Here is an 18,800-nt window from a genome sequence, read left to right on the forward strand (position 1 = left end):
TGTATGGGAGTTGTGAGGATAAAGTTTTTTACTTCTTTGTATGTTCTTTGTTTGCTACCAAGTGGTACGAGAAAATAGAATGAAAAAAGTGTCCCATCTTACCTCACCCTACTATATAAAGTAATTTGTTTAAATATTCATTTTAAACAATAAGTATTTTTTCCAAACCGAATCCACTATGAAGTATGGACGTTTAAACCACTTCAATAATCCATTGATTGTTTAAAGTGTTTATTGATTTTAATTGCCTTATATAACTTCATCCCAATATACTTTTAACTATAAGAGTTCGGGCAACATTTTAAAACAGGAGTGACATCATATGTTTTATCATCTTGGTTTTATAACAAACCAGTTTTTACCCTGATTAAAAAATCCATTGATTGTTTAAAGTGTTTATATTAATTGTCTTTAATTGCCCAAAACACCCCCACCCCAATCACCGTATGAATAATGTTGGGGATTAGCATGAATAACCTTAACTTATTTATCCTCGCATGGCGGGGCAACGACAGTCGTTATAACACGGGTGTTGTTCATACACCTCGTGCCCGCTTAATTGGTATTTTTTTACGTTAATCAGTTAATCAACTAAGTTAAACCATCTTTTTATTTTGACGTACACTTTTAAAAAGATTAATAATCACCCCCCCAGGTTTTACTTGTCGGGGAAAACATTCCCTTTCCGAGTAAACTACGATACCGATGTCACTACGGAACGAGTTTCACCACAAACGCTAGAATCGATGCACAACGTAATAGGATCGATTGTGGGAAACCCCCTTCTACTACGACAACCCCAATACCTGAGTCAGGTGGGTTTTATATGATTTCTATAAATTTGTATGGGTTTTATATAATTTCTATGTGTTTGTTACGGCTCAGCGGTTTAGCGCTCATCTCTAGATAAGATGATACAGGTTCAAGGCTCGTCACTGCTACCATTGTGGGCGTATGTGTCTTTGGGCAGGACACTTAACAGCAATTGCTTCAACCCAGTAGTCACTAATGGGTTGTAGCAGCTTAGGTGTTAACGTGTTTTATATATTTTCTATTTCTGTAAACTTAGGTGTGTTGTTTGTCCCCCAAATAACCCCCTTTTACCAATACAACCCCTTACCCCCTTTCACCCCACAGGTTACCTGGTGATTCCCCTCTCCCTCACCCAGGAGGATGGCCCCGTCATCGCAACCACCAATATAACATTGTACGAATGCAGTCATCATAAATCGTGGGTGTTTTATTGCTTACTGAAATGTCTCACAGTTATATTGTCATAAAACCAATCAACTCAGTGATTTTTGAATTTTTAGGCTCTTTGAATAACCATATAGTTATCGTGAATTGTGGGTGTTTTAATTAGTTCTACCTAAACAACCCTCCTACCCCCACAGGTGTATGTCATGTGCAGGGAGTGGCTTCGGGTGTGTGTGGTGTCCATCCGAACATAAATGTACCGATAGTAACCAGGATTGCAACCAACTATCCGATGTTATAATCAACTCAACAGTAAGTATTATATAACTTTATCTCTTCGAATAAAGTAGCGAAGATTAAAATAATTAAACAACGAAGAGAAGGAAATTAGCAGCGAAACAACAGTCGTTAAAATACTTTATAGGTAAAAACTGCTTGAGTAAAAGTGTGGAATAAAAGCGTGCCCGCTAAACCCAACATACAGTTTGGCAATACAGTTGTATCTATTTTGCAAATCGACAGTCGTGAAAACATGATCTGGGTATAAATATATGTTTAATTAATTCATTACATTAGTACTAGTACTGTGGTATCTTTTTCATCCCAGCCCATTTCTACAACTCCATTATTTCCCCACAATCCACTCAATTGTTCCCATTGTTTCCTGTCAATCCCGATTGTGATGTCACAATAGCCCATGTAGTGTCAGTGGTTGTCTAATTGTTTACAACACAAAGGGTTCTATGACATCACAAATAACAATCTACTTAAATAGCCCGAGGGTTAAAACTCACTTATAGTGACGTCACAATGCTGAAACCGCGAAACTTCGAAAACGTCGCGCGTTCAAGCGACCGCTTCCGTTCTTGTTCTCAAGTCACCGAAACTCTACAAAAAAATAAAAAAGTTTGAGACCACAGGAATGACGTTCAACGTAAGCGTGTTTAACGACTGTGGTTTTGTCGACAAATCTCGTGTTTTCGTTCTTTTATGTTCGCTACCGTAATCGAAGACAAATTTACGCTGAAAGATTGAATGTAACTTATTTATGCCCGCTTACGAGTTACCACTTATGTAACTTTATGGGTTTTTTTTATCGGTTTTAGCGGCGTAACAAACGTTGAGTATTTGCAACTTCTATGTTCCCGAATTTATTCAGATAACGTAATAATGGATTACGTCACAATGCCTTATGTTAGGTCCGCTTAATCGCGTCGAATTGCGAGATTTCGATTCGAGTAATCCGCGATGATATTATTACGTCATAATGTAACAATGGAAATCGCGGCAACGCCAAGTTCTGCTTTCCGATTATTACGTCACAATAACTTCCTCCGCGACACTCGCGCCATGAACTTTAAACATTATGACGTAATAATCGTTAATCGTCGCAGAAGATTAGAACAATGGTGTCACGTGACCGGGGCTACTGGGGTCAATGTTGTAAATAACGTCATAATGGTGTTTATGACGACACAGAGGTTAAGGTTTATTACGTAACAAAGGTTTGTTATGACGTAACAATAAAGTTAGTTCCATGTTCATTGTTAACCCCCGTTGTTATTATGATGTCATAATTATTGACGATATTCGAGAACCGATCAATTTTTTTTGTGTGACGTCACACACCCATGTATGATTCATCTTGACGTCACCATCGTCTTGTTCAAAACAACTTAAATTGTGTTACGTCATAATATATAGTTTGTTTGTTACGATTATTGTAACAATAGCTTTGTCACGTAAACAATCCAACTTTATCGCGGTTATCGTCGTTTCCCTGTGACGTCACAAGCATGACGCGACGCGATTGGTTCACGGTCGATTGCACACCAGGCACGTCTCGACTTGCCCGATTGTTTCCATTCATTTAAACAAAGGATTATTGATTACGTTTGTGACGTCATAATCGCATTATCACATGTTGATATTTAAATTATAATTTCCCGCCAAAACGACGTCATATAAATTCCATTGTTTTCATTGTTTATATTCTGGAATAGGTTTTTGTGACGTAAATACTTCAACGAGAAGATCGACAATGTTGGTCTGTGTTACGTCATAATTACCTTGGATTCCTATGGTTTATCACGTGATACTAAATATAATCCTCACTGTTACGTCACAACCCCATATTTTTCGCGCACATCGCGATTTCGTTCAAAACCATTTCCGCTTCACGTGTCGCGTATCTTCACATTCCTTGTGACGTCACAAGCATGCCGATACAAGCGAATATGGCGGTTGGCAGCGATTCGCGAATTTTCGCGTATTGTGACGTCACATACGTGTTGCGCCAAACAATCGACCATTATTACGCAGCGATATTTGCATTATGACATAACAATGCTTATCTGACAGTTCTATATTGATATTATTACGTCACAGTAGCGTTGCTACGTAGGTGGTCTATGACGTAATAATGGAACTTGTCAGTTAGATACTGAACGCTGCTGGTGGATATGACTGTTTTGTTATAATGGGCAACTATGACGTCACAATGCATTACGTGATAGAATTCTAATGATCACACGTAGTAGGGTGGGAGAAGATGGAACACCTCTAGCACATAATATCCAAATATTCTGATCGTTTTTTAAACAATTAACAACGGTCTATGGGAGTCGTGAGGATACGGTTTTATAATTTATTGTATCTTCTTTGTTTACTACCAAATGGGACAGAAAATAGAATGAAAAGGTGTCCCAACTCCCCCCAACTAGTTATATATACATATTTGTACATTAACTTCCTCCCTCAGGCTTGCCCCAGTTAATGTTAACAACAAACTAACGCATAAATCCAATTATTCAGACATGTGAATTAAAAAAAGATTTTTAAAATTAACGTTTTTTGAGCTTTTACTCATATTTAACTGTTTGTACCCCGAACTTAATATACCCCATCACCCCACAGGCTTGCCCCCAGCTAACCCTCCTACCCTTCCTACACTTCCCCCCCACCTTCCCCCGCCACACCCCGGCCACTATATACCTCAACGTGGCCGACCGTCTCAACTTGACCCTTGCTGCGTCGAACCTGCATTCTCTCCAGCGGGTGGCACCAGATGATTTCATCTGTGACATCACAATACCTGGGGAATCCCCGCAACGAGTATCGGGAATTAATGAAGGCAGCGCCATCAAGTGTCTTAATGTCCGAGTGAGTAATAGAAATAATATATAGTAAGAAAAGAAATATTAAAAAATTAAAAAAGCGACAAGCTTCAACACCTAGTGAAGTTTATATGGTAGCAGCCTGGGTGTTGGGGTAATGGGCAACTCTGGCCTAAACCCCGGGTCGCCAATGTGCCTCGCTGTAGGACCTCACTCATATATAACCCTCCCTTTATAACGCATCATAATCCTTATTAACCTTCAGGGGCAACTCCCACCAAACCAACGAAGCAAGAACGCAACCATCAAAGTTTACTACGATACAACCAACATACTGGATAACCCGCATAATATTAACGGTAAGTGTTCGGGGTGTGGGGTTCAAGGTTTAATGCTGGTAGTTGTGTGTCATTGGGCTTGGCTGCTAATTGCTTTAACCCAGTGGTCAGTAATAGGTTCAAAACTGTACCCTCACGACTTCCATAGACCGTTGTTAATTGTTTAAAACACGATCAAGATATTTGGATATTATGTGCTAAAGGTGTCCCATCTCCCCCCACCCCACTAAATATAAATGCATAAGGTGACTTGTAACTTATCAGTGATCATGAGGTGTGTATACACCGACAGTGAGCATAAGGTCCAACTAACCCCCCCCCCCCCCACAGTCGAGATGTACACATGCGCATTAGCGGAGCAGAACAACTGCGGCAAGTGCCTCCAATCCCCCACTAGGTGGCACTGTGGATGGTGCGAGCAATCGAAAAGTTGCACGATTGGTCGAGCGTGTATGACATCACAATGGACAGAATCGACCTCAAGTAAAGGTTGTCAAAACCCAACTATTACTGAGGTGAGTCGTCTTCTTGAAAAAGAGGAAAATATACATTTTTTATATTCTGTATGTGAGGTCCATGAGGACCTGGGATTTGGCCCATTACCCCAACACCTTAGTCTGTCCAGAAGTGACGTGCTCACCAAAGTGAAGTCCTTTATTCATGTTCCGAAAATATTATCATTCAAACGCTTGGCAATTAAAACCACAGCTATGCAACATACAAAGTGCTCGTACCCCTGTGTTGCTGCAGAAGCCAACGGTAACAGTTCTACCCCCTTTTATATTTACAAGTCACCTATATTACTTTCTTCTTCTTTAACCCCTAACCACATAATACCTGCTAATATAATGTAGAAGGTATAACCTCTATATCCGAAACATTAAATTTTCCTGCAAAGATTAATATCTTACAATTATGGTCCCACACAACTGTCCTACCTAACGCTGCCAACCTCTACTTTGACCCACCCCTTTCTTTCAGTTCCAACCCGCTACAGTACCGATAGGGGGGAACTCCCGGGTGACGATTAGGGGTACGAACCTTGACAGAGGGTTAAATATGAGGGTGGAGGTCAAAGGTCATCAATGTACGAACCTGCAGATGGTGGATATCAAGGATTGGTTGGTCAATGTGTTATATATAATATAGACCAGGCGTGCCCAACCTTTTTGACACAAGATCTACTTTTCAACTAACCAACTGCACGCGGTCTACCAGCTAGCGTCAACGTATGCCGAAATATCTCTTGTATGCGTTTATCCCCTGTATAAGCAACTGCAGCGGTTCAATGAACCATGCTCATGGTTTTAACTTATCAGCAACAAAACTACTTTCATTACTACACAAATTTTAATGACTTCGTTACCAAAACTAACTGAAATGTAACAAACGAAAAAACGTCACACATACAATTTTTGCGTCACACGTCATCTTTAGCGGAGCTTAGTCGTGTTTTTCCAGGAAAATCCCTCTCATAGCCCCCGTGTACCGTTCTAAAGTGCTGCTCCTGATTAGCTTTTTTTTGCCCCACGGTACCGTTGCGTTGCATATTAAACAAACAGGCTTTGAATACGAATAAACAGGAACAAATAATCGTCCTCCTATTTAGCGTTAAAATGATAGGTCTTGGCTCGTTATCTCTCTGCCATGCTACTAACGTTTGTTGCGATCGCTTGTCAAAAGCCGGAAAGGATCAAAATTTTGGGGAATATAGTCAAAAATACTTAGTTTGAAGCACAGAGAGTTACTAGTGTACAAATCATGCAGACCAGGTTAAGGAAATTATTGTAAAATATTCGCCATTGTTCGGATTGTTACGTCATAGTAGTCATCATCTTGGATTTTTTGCCTGCTGCCGAACAGGTACGCCCTCTTAACACGGTCCGTATTTTTTGTACAAAGTATTGATAAAATTAATGATTTGGCAATTATAACGCCACAGCAGATTGTTTGAAATTTTTTTTATTACACCTGTCGCGGTCGACCTGAGATAGGTCCGCGGTCGACGGGTTGGGGCACGCCTGATATAGATGGTCCAATGGCATGCAATGATGTATATTGTGCTTCTATTGAATGAATGAAGCTTATTTAAATTTTTCATGGCGGGGCAACGACAGTCGTTATTACACAGGTGTTCTGTTACCACGTATGTAACTTTGTGGGTGATTGTTTTTATGTATAGCTGACAATTTAGACAACCCATTAGTGACCACTGGGTTGGAGAAACATTCGTTAGGTGTTTTGCCCAAGCACACATTTGCGCACAATGGTAGCAGCGTTGAACCTGTGCCCGATGTGCTAAAGACAGGCTGACCACTGTTATAGCCCCAGGGCCCAGACTACATATATATATATAATATAAGAGTAAGCCCATACTTCATAATACCCTTTATTTTCCAGTTGTTCGTTTTCGTGCGAGTTCAATGGAATAGGTCGCACTGAGGGGAAACTCCCTGAAGGAAGAATAAGTTTATGTATCACCCATGAGGGAAGCAGTCGGTGTAAAAGTGGCCGAGCTTATAACGCAACCTCTGACCAGGTGGGTGGGAATATTAGGTTTTGAAATTGATCTTGTAGCAAAAATTAAATCGTATTTAAATCATTGTTAATGAAATTCTGTTCCCCAGATATTCAAATTTGTTCAACCAGTAATAACGAACTTCTTTTAGTATTTATTGCTCCAGCCTTCTGTACCGTTACCGCAGATACAAAATAAAGTTGTATAATTATTTTTTTTTAGTTTGGTCTACTTTTTTTTATATTTAACCGTTTCATATTCCCCAGATTTTTAAATTCGTCCAACCAGTAATAACGAACTTTTCCCCGAAATCTGCAATATCTGGTTGGGGTACCGAGGTTACGGTTGAGGGGAAGTACCTAGATACAGGAAATGATGTCACAATTAAAATTGTCGGCGAGGATTGCGTCGTGGATCGGTGAGTTTCAGTTTCGAAGTTTTTTAATTTTCCTAAATGAAAATACTTTTTTTTAGACACTTTATTCTTAGGTTTTTGTAGGAAATTACATTTTTTAAATAAATTTTTAACTTCTATTTTTTTGTTCAAATGTTTATTTTGTTTTACTAGAAAAAATAATTTTTTCAACTTAAAAAACTGTCTCGTTCCAGTTCCACGTTGACCTCTACCTCCCTCGTGTGTCATCTACCGTGCAGAGCGACGAGGAACCGACGAAGTACGCGACACCACCACCATAGACATTATCGGCAAGCTGTCCCAAGTTTCCTGGTTCGTGGAAATATTTTGAAATATATTTTTTTAAACTTATTAACACAATTTTAGTCCCAACCAATATCATTGCGTTGACAGTTGAACCATTTTAATTATTTATGTGAACGCTGTTGCCAGCAGGTGGAATATAAGTCTGTAAAAAGAAGTTCTTTTTTTCTTTACATTTAAGACTCAACACCAAACCCTATACTACAGACAAAATATTGATAACTTAAAATTGAAACCAAAGTTGCTGCATCATCTCTTTCAGTCTTTATATTGTTTCTATGTTTTACATTACTCGCAATTTTTGCCGAAATGGAAACTTTTTCTTATAAAGAAATTAGTTATTTAATGTTATGAAAACTTAAAGAATATTTTACAAAAAAAATGTAAAACATAATTGAATCTTAAAACGTTTCTATTTCTATGTTCAAATATATACTATTTCTACACAGGCGATGTTCGACGGTTTTATTCGAACAGTGTCCGAGTTCCGATTCGAACACCATGTCGCGTTGGAGGATATAACTCCTGGGATATCTATCAGTAGCGGGGGAATCCCCCAAACCATTACTGGGGTGAACCTACATTTGATTGACAGGCCGAGGATCGTGGTCTCGGTGAACGGGAAGAAGTTCGTTCATGTGAGTAGTGGGGGTGGGGTTGTGTTTGGGTGTAGTGTTTGGGGTAGATATAGCTCATTGTAATTGCATTATCATAACCCAACTTGTGGTAAATATAGGGGAGAAAAAAGCTCTTGGAGGGTTGTGAAAAAGTCTCGGGTTGTGAAAAAGAAAAAAATAATATTATGAAACTCCCTTTTTGTCTAAAACCCCCTTTATGTTTACATGCGTTATGTTTGGGGTGTGTGGGTGAAATAAGGGGTGTTATAGCAAACTTAAAACTAAACTTGAAAATTATCCCTTTTTAGCTTTTAAATAAAACCATAAAACCCGTTCCACTTTTCCATCTAAGCAACCTTGATTGACGGATCTTGGTATAATCTGAATCCACATTTCTTGTAAAACAAGTAGTCATTGTAACTACATTATCAACCAAAAAGCTCGAGTTCTGCCAAATTTTCCTGATGGAATTCAATCAAAATTACACTTTATTTCCCCAAACTGTACATTTTGAGATTGTTTTCTTTGATTTTGCAGTTTTTTTTGTAAAATATTTTTTTATTTACGAACTTGTCCTTTCCTACAGACATGCATCGTTGATGGATTCCAACTAATCTGTTCGTCGCCCAACATTACAACGGGGGTGACCATGCGTAACGGGGGTAAGTTGACACATGGGTGGGGTAAGATGGTCTAGTAGAACCCTGGGTGTTGAGGTGTTAGACCAACATTTGCTAAGTCCAGGAATGGTTTAAAACATTCCACTTATTTTACATTTAGTTTCCTAATATTATACGACTGTTAAATACACACTTGGTAAACCCAGTTATTCGCCCAATCGCGGCAAAATTCCACCATATAAACCCCAATAATTTTTTCCCCCCATAGACCACATCACTGGCATATTATCGATTGAAACATTGCAACCGAACTGCGCAGAGGTGCACAACAACGACGTGCAGATCACTTACGTGCCCAACCCTTACTTTGAGCATTTCAAAGGCGACGATCGAACAAAACCTTTCACCGGGGAATCGCTTTATATACGGGTGGGTTGGAGTTTTGCTTCATATTAACAAACTGAGGGGTTACCATTGTTTTTAATTCTTGTTATATATTATAAGTGGTCCTCCTCAATCATGCGCATTCATGTTCAATGATTTTGCCTTTGTTTTTAAACGTAATTTTTATGCTCAAATTTAGAAGTTTAAATTTAAAATATTTTAAACCTAACTCAAAAATTTGAACTTATTTTTTCCGGTAATTCAATTGTATTTTCCCTAATAATTAATAAACTGTTTTGTGTCACTTTGCATGCTTGTAAAACTTTTCAACACTTTTATCAAATTTTTGCAACATTTTTTATTCCTTCTTATAGTTCTAATTTAACTACAGTATGGTCTCATAATCCCCATTATGACATCACAGGGATCCAATTTATGTCCGATAAACAACGATTGTGACAAAACAATAATCAGTGTGATGGTGGGCAATTGGAATTGTAACATTACGAACGTTAATTACGACACGGTGACATGCACGCCACCTAGTGAGGCCGATAACGGGGAATACAATGTTGTGGTAAGTGAGGATAGAAATATTATAAACTTATCAAGATTTTGTTATTTAAAAAAAAAAATTTTAAAAAGTGAAATGTTTAGAAGTTTTAAATTAAAAAAATTGCTGTTAAACATAATATATATAATTTTAATTTCAAACTTTAATTAGAAAATAGTAGTTTGCATAAAAAGTAGTTTAAAATTCACTTGTAAGACTGTAAAATAATATTCCAAATTCTCAGGTGTAAATAAGTGGTTAAGACCAAAACAGAATAAAAAAATAAAATTCACCCAAAAATAAAAAAAAAGGAAATTTTGCTTTGAAACTTTCAGGTGAAAATAGGAGGTTACGAGCAAAATGTTGGTCGGTTGGTTTACAACAACACAAGTAAAACACCAACAACCATGTTGATAGCTATCGTTATCATCATTGTTGTGGTGTTGGCCATTGTTGTCACTGCGCTGGTTTGCATCTATCGTCGTCGTGCCAACCGTAGCGACGAAGAAGTGAAGAATATGCAAGTGCAGATGGATCGCATGGAATCGAGGGTTGCGAATGTTTGCAAAGAAGGTGAGTGGGGTGGTATAAGCATATATAGACCTTATACCATTAGTGGTGCCTTTCCCTATGTTTGGTCCAACTAAGTCTCGTTGTGTAGAATCTCAAGACGCCAAACCTGGGGGGTTTGGTTGGCGTATGTGGTCTTGGGCAAGCATGGTATGTGATCACCCACAAAGTTACATACATGGTAACTCGTAAGCACAAGGTGTATGGAACAGAACACCCGTGTTATAACAACTGCCGTTGCCCCGCCATGCGAGGATAAATAAGTTACATACGCGGTAACTTGTAAGCGGGCACGAGCTGTATGAAACAGAACACCCGTGTTATAACAACTGTCGTTGCCCTGCCATGCGAGGATAAATAAGTTACATACGTGGTAACTTGTAATCGGACACGAGGTGTATGAAACAGAACACCCGTGTTATAACGACTGTCGTTGCCTCGTCATCCGAGGATAAGTAAGTTACATTTATTCATTTCACTTCATACTACACCCCCCTAACCCCATATATTTGACCTCAGCATTTGCGGAGTTACAAACGGACATGTCCGAGTTAGACACCGTGGGAGGGGGGACGGGAATTCCTTACTTGGAATACAGGGTTTACTTAATGCGTGTTTTGTTCCCTGACCCTCTAACTGCAGAACAACAACATACGTTGCTATTATCAGGTTAGTATCATGTTATCAACTAATCATATTTTGCGTGATTGTATTGCCTATGCATTTTATTTGTATGGTGATTTTTTGGTAAAAATTGTAGTTTCTGCGAATTTGGTAAAATTTCTATTTAGTTGTAATATATTTCAATTTGTTTTGTATTGTTTCTATTAACTTTACGATATTTCAATACATTTTATAACATTTTTATTGATTCTATAATATCTCTATTAAATCTTATTAAATTTGTATTATTTTTATAATATTTTTATAGACTACCGCACGAACAGCGTCCGTCAAGGTCGCGGTCGAACGATCGGGATGGAACGTTTCAATCGATTGTTGGAAAACAAAGTGTTTATGATGTCACTGATTCGATGTTTGGAACAACAAAGAGGTTTCTCCATGAAAGACAAGTATGATTGTGATGTCATAATTCAATTATTTATAATTTATTTTACCTATCTCTGTATCTTATAATAATTATTTTATGGTAATTACAATGCAAACGACATTAATTATGACATCACATGTATAATTATGACATCACAGGGGAACAGTAGCAGGGTTGATTATGGTGATTTTTCAAGATCGACTCCACTACGCCACCGAGTGAGTAGAGTGACTTCAGTTTCGTATATATTTAAACTAGTTAAGCTTACAGTCGGCTTGGGTTTGTGAGCGTATGTGTCCTTGGACACTTAACGGCAATTGCTCCAACCCAGTGGTCACTAATGGATTGTCTAAATGGTCAGCCATGCATAAAACCAGTGTTTTAACGCATCTGGTATAACGAGGCAAACCAGGGTTATGTCGTTGTCATACAAGGTATTTGTGTAACATCAAATTTATTAAAGTTCATTATTTTACATATTTTGGTCCATTTCGAATGTTACAACCAGTATATTAGAAACGGTTGCCTCCATTTTCAATGTATATTAAAACAAAATATTGTGGTGACTGCGTTTGCACTGCACATAAGTAACACATTGTCATCACAGGATTGTGTGTCTAACTATCCCTGCCTCCCCTGTGTTTATACAATTCAATCACTATATATATATGTATATAACTATATAACTATATATCACTTTACACATTCTCACAGAATATTGGAACAACTCCTCGCTGATTTGATTCGTAAAAACATGGAAAGTCGAAATCATCCCAAATTATTGCTGCGTCGTACTGAGTCGGTAGCTGAGAAAATGCTGACTCATTGGTTCAGTATTTTGCTTTATCGCTTCGTCGTGGTGAGTATTATGATGTCATAGATATTGTGATGTCATAGATATTATGATGTCATAGATATTATGATGTCATAGATATTATGATGTCATAGATATTATGATGTCATAGGTATTATGATGTCATAGGTATTATGATGTCATAGATATCATGATGTCATAGATTATATGATGTCATAATGACAATAAAATAAATGACCAACTGCTGTTGCCGCCAAACATTATATATTTCCAACAACTAAACTTCTGGTATAAAAAATTATAAACTTTATTGAAACCGATGTTTTATCTGCCAGGCATTGAGGCTTTATTAGGTTTAAAGTTGATTTCAATAAAATGTTAATTTTGCTTATGTGCTAAAACTATGGGTTTTTTGTAAGTTTATAACGTGACTAGTCGCATAGTGTGAGACTTATGACATCATCGATGACATCACGGTTACCATGGTTACAGGAATGCGCTGGCGAACCTTTGTTCATGTTATGTCGTGCGATACGTCAGCAAGTAGACAAGGGTCCGGTTGATATGTACACGGGGGAAGCGAGGTACTCGTTAAGCGAGGATAAACTACTCAGGCAAGATGTGGAACATCGGACTATTGTAAGTAGGGGGTGTTGTAGGTGGGGTGGGGGAGGATGGGACACATTTAAAACATAATATCCAAATATTCTGATTGTTTTTAAACAATTAAGAATGGTCTATGGGAGTCTTGGGAATACGATTTTATATTTCTTTGAATGTTCTTTATTTGCTACCAAATGGGACGACAAAATAGAATAAAGGGTGTCCCATCTTCCCCCGTCCTACTATATAGTGTTGGTTAGGAGGGAACTATGGTACGAATCCATTATAACGACTGTTGTTGCCCCATCATGGGAGGGTAGTTAAGTTACATTTATTCTTTCATATTATCTTGTTATTATAAATATTATCTTCACACATCGCCCACAGACACTGCGTGTGAACAACTATTTATCGGAACTTGACATTCCTGACTTTGCTGTGAAAGTGTTGAGTTGCGATTCAGTGTCGCAGGTAAAGCGGAAGATATTAGACGTCGCGTACATGAACCTCCCGTATTCGGGGCGACCCCACCCTGCGGAGGTCGATATTGGTAAGTAGGGGTTGTGGGGTGCATTGTATTGTTGTGGGTGTATACTACATACATACATATATATATATATATATATATATATATATATATTGGTATGAACAATAGGTTCTTAAACTTGTTTGTATGCTTTACCCTTTCAACAAAGATGCTTGTCAGATTTACCCCCAATATGTAACGTTGTGCTCGTTTATTAAAAAACTCGATGCATGTACGAGTTATGTAGTTTAGTGGGTGTATGACATCACAACCACTCGTATATGACATCACAACCCCCCATTATTACAGAATGGAGACAAACACGTGGAAGTGTAACATTACGGGACGAGGAGCCGTCGGCAAACAACGGTGACAACTTGATGCAAGTCCATACGTTAGAATATTATCAGGTGCGTTTGTATATACGATCTCTATGGGTGAATACGCGGACTAATTTACAGGGTATGACCTCAAATAGAATATTGTTAAAGTGTTATATGCTATCTCCAGGATTGACAACATTTTCATTATTATTATATTGTTTCATAATTAATCTAGTATTTCTATGTTTAATATATTATCTCTATGATCCCCCAGATAAGCGACGGATCTCACGTATCAATCATCCCTCGTAAACATAACTCGTTACTCAACCACTCGATGATGTCATCAACGTCAAAAACAAGCAATCATAAACATAACGGAAGTGGTGCAAGGTGATGATGTCATACTTAATGATGTCATACTTAATGATGTCATTTATGATACTTTTTTTAGGCTGTTTTAATATTGTAGTGTCTATATTCACTTTTTGTTATTATTATTAGATATAAAAATAGTTGATTTTCAAATTTCAATTTTTCTGTTTGTAGTAATATCACATACTTTGTTTTATTATTATTATTATATAACAGTTTATTTATTTATTTTTTTTTTCATTGCATTAGCTATATGACACTTCTTATTTACGACCAAACAGATTATTCCAAACCACGGATGGCAGTAACACAAGTTTGCCTCGTTATAAACAAACCAGTCGATCTGGCACCCCAACGCTGATGCAAGATGGAACTAAATTCTATCATCTTGTGAGTGGTTTATACTTTTATTTTAGTTTAAGACTATAAATATTATGTACAATTTATGTACGGAATCTCGTTTTATGTATTATTATACTTTTACTCTTATGTATGTGTTATTTTATGTAAAATAACATTACGTTTATTTATAATATTAACTATGATGGTACATTTGTTCATGTATTATTATAGTTTTTTATGCATGAATGCACAACTTATTATGCGGCTTATCCATGGTTACCCACCACCAGGTAAAACCAGGCGACCAGGACCAACGGGAGGGAAACGACCGAACGAACAAAATGGTTTCCGAGATTTATTTAACGAGGTTGTTGACCACCAAGGTATGGAATGCTTGAATAAGTTATTGAAATGTATTTCTGGTGAAAAAAAATCGGCAGATCTCGATTTTAAGCAAAGTTATATAGGTTGTTTAAAAATCAGAAGATATTCTGGAAGTCTTAAAAAAATTACAATTGCTAAAATGTATTCCTGGCTTATAATATGCATGTTAGCAACATTATTTATAGAAATTGTTGCTTTTATATAAGATATTTATGTGTGGATATATAATATGTTTATGTGGCACATGTTCATATCAAATGTTTACGTCTGAAATAATTCAACAAAGTGTCGTGATTTATAACATATTTATGTTCAACAGGGCACAATACAGAAATACGTCGACGATTTATTCGAGACGGTTTTCAGCGTAGTCCAACGAGGCCACGCCCTTCCTCTCGCTGTTAAACATATGTTTGACTTCCTCGACCATCAAGCGGATATCCACGGGATCACCGACCCGGAGACTGTGCATACTTGGAAGAGTAACTGGTGGGTGGGGTTGGGGGTTAGGGGTAAAAAAGGGGGGTGATTTGTGGGTTGGAGGTATTAGGTGGGGTAGGGGTGGGAATTAGGGGTAAACGGGGGGTTATTGGGTGGTCGCGGTATAGGGATGGTGAAGCAATAATTTGTGGGTAGGGGTAAAAGGGGGGTAATCTGTGGGGTGGGCCCGTTAGCGAGTACCTTAAGTAGTGGGTTAGGGGTTCGTGTAGTAATGAGGGGGTTAGTTATTTTTGTGTTTGCTTTTATTTTAATTAATTCTTACATACATAGTAGTTATAATATCCCAACTAACCCACTTTACCCCAACTAACCCACTTTACCCCGCAGCCTCCCGTTACGATTCTGGGTGAACTTGATCAAGAACCCTGAGTTCCTTTATGACATCAACAAATCACCCATCGTGGATTGTTACTTGTCCGTGATCGCACAAACTTTCATGGATTCGTGCTCGACGGCCGAACACAAGCTCGGGAAAGATTCTCCGTCGAATAAATTACTTTACGCTAAAGATATTCCCGCTTATAAAGGATGGGTGGAAAGGTGGGTGGGATAGATATCTTATATTCGTACTTTATTGGGGAGTTTGCTAATCACCCACAAAGTTACTTACGTGGTAACTTTTAAAGTTTTTATACCAAAGGTTAAGTGTCGTATATAAAACCGCACATTTTGGGGAAGTTTATTATGTTGTGTGGCATTTATTAAGTGACCTAAAGTAATATTTCTTATTTTATTCAACTGTTCTTGCTACCAGGTGTATGTTTACACCCATATAGAATAGAATGTGCATATACAATGTTGGGGTAATGGGCCAACTCTGGTCTAAATCCCAGGTCCCATGGCGTGCCTCACTGTAGGACCTCACCCATATAGAATAGAATGTGCATATACAATGTTGGGGTAATGGGCCAACTCTGGTCTAAATCCCAGGTCCCATGGCGTGCCTCACTGTAGGACCTCACCCATATAGAATAGAATGTGCATATACAATGTTGGGGTAATGGGCCAACTCTGGTCTAAATCCCAGGTCCCATGGCGTGCCTCACTGTAGGACCTCACCCATATAGAATAGAATGTGCATATACAATGTTGGGGTAATGGACCAACTCTGGCTTAAATCCCAGGTCCCATGGTGTGCCTCACTGTAGGACCTCACCCATATAGAATAGAATGTGCATATACAATGTTGGGGTAATGGACCAACTCTGGCCTAAATCCCAGGTCCCATGGTGTGCCTCACTGTAGGACCTCACCCATATAAAATGTATTAATATGATTTCTATCCCACAGATATTACTCGGATATCTCCAACATGCCACAACTCAACCACAAGGACATGTCAGCATTCCTTGCTGAAGAATCATTCGTGAGTGTTGTGTTTATTATTGTGGTTTATGCGGTTGGTGGGGTTGGGTGGCTTATCCATGGTTGCCACTCCCATGCCAACATTGCAACATTAATTACTCAACATATTAGTAACTTATAAATGGTATTTTGAATATTAGGCAACTATGGTCTAATTTGAGGTCCAAGGTAAAGATAGTCGTTATAACATGTTTGTTCTGTTTCATACACCTTGTGCCCGCTTACAAGTTACCACGTATGTAACTTATTTATCCTCACATGGCGGGGCAACGACAGTCGTTATAACACGGGTGTTCTGTTTCATACACCTCTAGCCTGCTTACAAGTTACCACGTGTGTAACTTTGTGGGTGATTGTTTTATGTATGGCTGACATTTTGGACAACCCATTAGTGACCACTGTTATGTATATTTCCCACCCAGATTCACCAGAATGAGTTCAACACGAGCGCCGCCCTCACCCAATTCTTCGGGTACGTCCAGAAATATTCGGGCGAACTCCTCCACATATTAAGTGTAGACCCCGAAGCCCAGCGTCAGCGATTATTTGAACAACTCGAAGATGTTTCAGTTTCCATGAACGGCGCTGGTTAGTCCCCTATCAGTGAATATTGCTCCCTCCGCTGGCAGAGATTTAAATCTGAGGTTTCCCGCCTCAAGTGGTACGGATTTCACAAAGTTTTATATTTTATTCGTTTTTTTTTATTTCCTGCCGTGTTTATCGAATATGAGTTTTAATTCTTATATTATTTCTGTATCAACTTAAATAATCAACTTTGTTAATTATGATTACTTGTCGCGCGACCAATATTGGCTTTAACCATTGTATGCAAATTAACCAACATGTTATTTGTGCCAACTACATAAAGTGCTTTAACTTTAAAACATCATTCCGGCTTTGCAGCGTTATTCTGTAATAAATACTTCGTTAATGAAAATGGTTTGGTCATTTATATCCTCGTGGGTGGGAACTTGAGTGGCTTATCCATGGTTGCCACTCCCATGCCCACAGTCGAGCTGCTGAAGCTCTTGCAGTGTGTGGATAAGCAGACATGACTTTTGGTTTTGTTTGGTCATTTATATCCTCGTGGGTGGGAACTTGCGTGACTTCTCCATGGTTGCCACTCCCATGCTCACAGTCGAGTTGCTGAGGCTCTTGCAGTGTGTGGATAAGCAGACATGACTTTTGGTTGGTTTGGTCATTTATATCCTCGTGGGTGGAAACTTGAGTGGCTTATCCATGGTTGCTGCTCCCATGCCCACAGTCGAGTTGCTGAAGCTCTTGCAGTGTGTGGATAAGCAGACATGACTTTTGGTTGATTTGGTCATTTATATCCTCGTGGGTGGGAACTTGAGTGACTTCTCCATGGTTGCCACTCCCATGCTCACAGTCGAGTTGCTGAAGCTATTGCAGTGTGTGGATAAGCAGACATGACTTTTGGTTGGTTTGGTCATTTATATCCTCGTGGGTGGAAACTTGAGTGGCTTATCCATGGTTGCTGCTCCCATGCCCACAGTCGAGTTGCTGAAGCTATTGCAGTGTGTGGATAAGCAGACATGACTTTTGGTTGATTTGGTCATTTATATCCTCGTGGGTGGGAACTTGAGTGACTTATCCATGGTTGCCTGCCCATGCCCACAGTCGAGTTGCTTTTTATAAGCCATGCGAGTGCTGCATGGGCAGGCAGTGTAATGCTTGTTATCTGTATCGTGACATCGATGTCGTTTTGTTGAATAAACTGAGTCGTAACCTTGTCATGGAGGGTTATGACGTCACTACCAAGCTTGAGGCTAAGAGTTCTACCGCCATGGAGTCGTTACTTTTCAGCTGGAGTCGGATTTTTGTTGAGCGAGTTGCGAGGTGTGCAATCTGTACGCCAAGGCCG

General features: G+C 38.7%; 1 protein-coding gene across 4 annotated transcripts in view; it reads left to right on the forward strand.

Annotated features, from left to right (window-relative positions):
- LOC100179241 (plexin-A2-like) overlaps window positions 1-18,800 on the forward strand; it is a 25,553-nt gene that overhangs the window by 4,464 nt on the left and 2,289 nt on the right. The window contains exons 1-29 of one of the 4 annotated variants that reach the window (XR_003396056.1): window positions 629-815; window positions 1,138-1,231; window positions 1,395-1,509; window positions 4,114-4,359; window positions 4,579-4,672; window positions 4,982-5,166; window positions 5,633-5,772; window positions 7,052-7,190; window positions 7,436-7,587; window positions 7,779-7,896; window positions 8,337-8,525; window positions 9,091-9,166; window positions 9,393-9,553; window positions 9,933-10,085; window positions 10,397-10,634; window positions 11,151-11,300; window positions 11,563-11,704; window positions 11,841-11,900; window positions 12,397-12,541; window positions 12,989-13,135; window positions 13,487-13,649; window positions 13,935-14,035; window positions 14,223-14,341; window positions 14,605-14,713; window positions 14,956-15,048; window positions 15,369-15,538; window positions 15,878-16,090; window positions 16,841-16,916; window positions 17,338-17,559. Coding sequence is in view for 2 of the 4 variants with exons in the window: in XM_026835292.1 (XP_026691093.1) it covers window positions 1,395-1,509; window positions 4,114-4,359; window positions 4,579-4,672; window positions 4,982-5,166; window positions 5,633-5,772; window positions 7,052-7,190; window positions 7,436-7,587; window positions 7,779-7,896; window positions 8,337-8,525; window positions 9,091-9,166; window positions 9,393-9,553; window positions 9,933-10,085; window positions 10,397-10,634; window positions 11,151-11,300; window positions 11,563-11,704; window positions 11,841-11,900; window positions 12,397-12,541; window positions 12,989-13,135; window positions 13,487-13,649; window positions 13,935-14,035; window positions 14,223-14,341; window positions 14,605-14,713; window positions 14,956-15,048; window positions 15,369-15,538; window positions 15,878-16,090; window positions 16,841-16,916; window positions 17,338-17,508 (3,865 nt within the window). In the remaining 2 variants the exon portion in view is untranslated. Of the gene's footprint in view, window positions 1-628; window positions 816-1,137; window positions 1,232-1,394; window positions 1,510-4,113; window positions 4,360-4,578; window positions 4,673-4,981; window positions 5,167-5,632; window positions 5,773-7,051; window positions 7,191-7,435; window positions 7,588-7,778; window positions 7,897-8,336; window positions 8,526-9,090; window positions 9,167-9,392; window positions 9,554-9,932; window positions 10,086-10,396; window positions 10,635-11,150; window positions 11,301-11,562; window positions 11,705-11,840; window positions 11,901-12,396; window positions 12,542-12,988; window positions 13,136-13,486; window positions 13,650-13,934; window positions 14,036-14,222; window positions 14,342-14,604; window positions 14,714-14,955; window positions 15,049-15,368; window positions 15,539-15,877; window positions 16,091-16,840; window positions 16,917-17,337; window positions 17,853-18,800 lie in introns of those variants that run through there. The other 3 variants (XR_003396055.1, XM_026835292.1, XM_026835293.1) reach the window with 3 other exon arrangements.

Source organism: Ciona intestinalis, chromosome 7 (genome assembly GCF_000224145.3).
Source record: "Ciona intestinalis chromosome 7, KH, whole genome shotgun sequence".
Taxonomy (NCBI): Eukaryota; Metazoa; Chordata; class Ascidiacea; order Phlebobranchia; family Cionidae; genus Ciona; species Ciona intestinalis.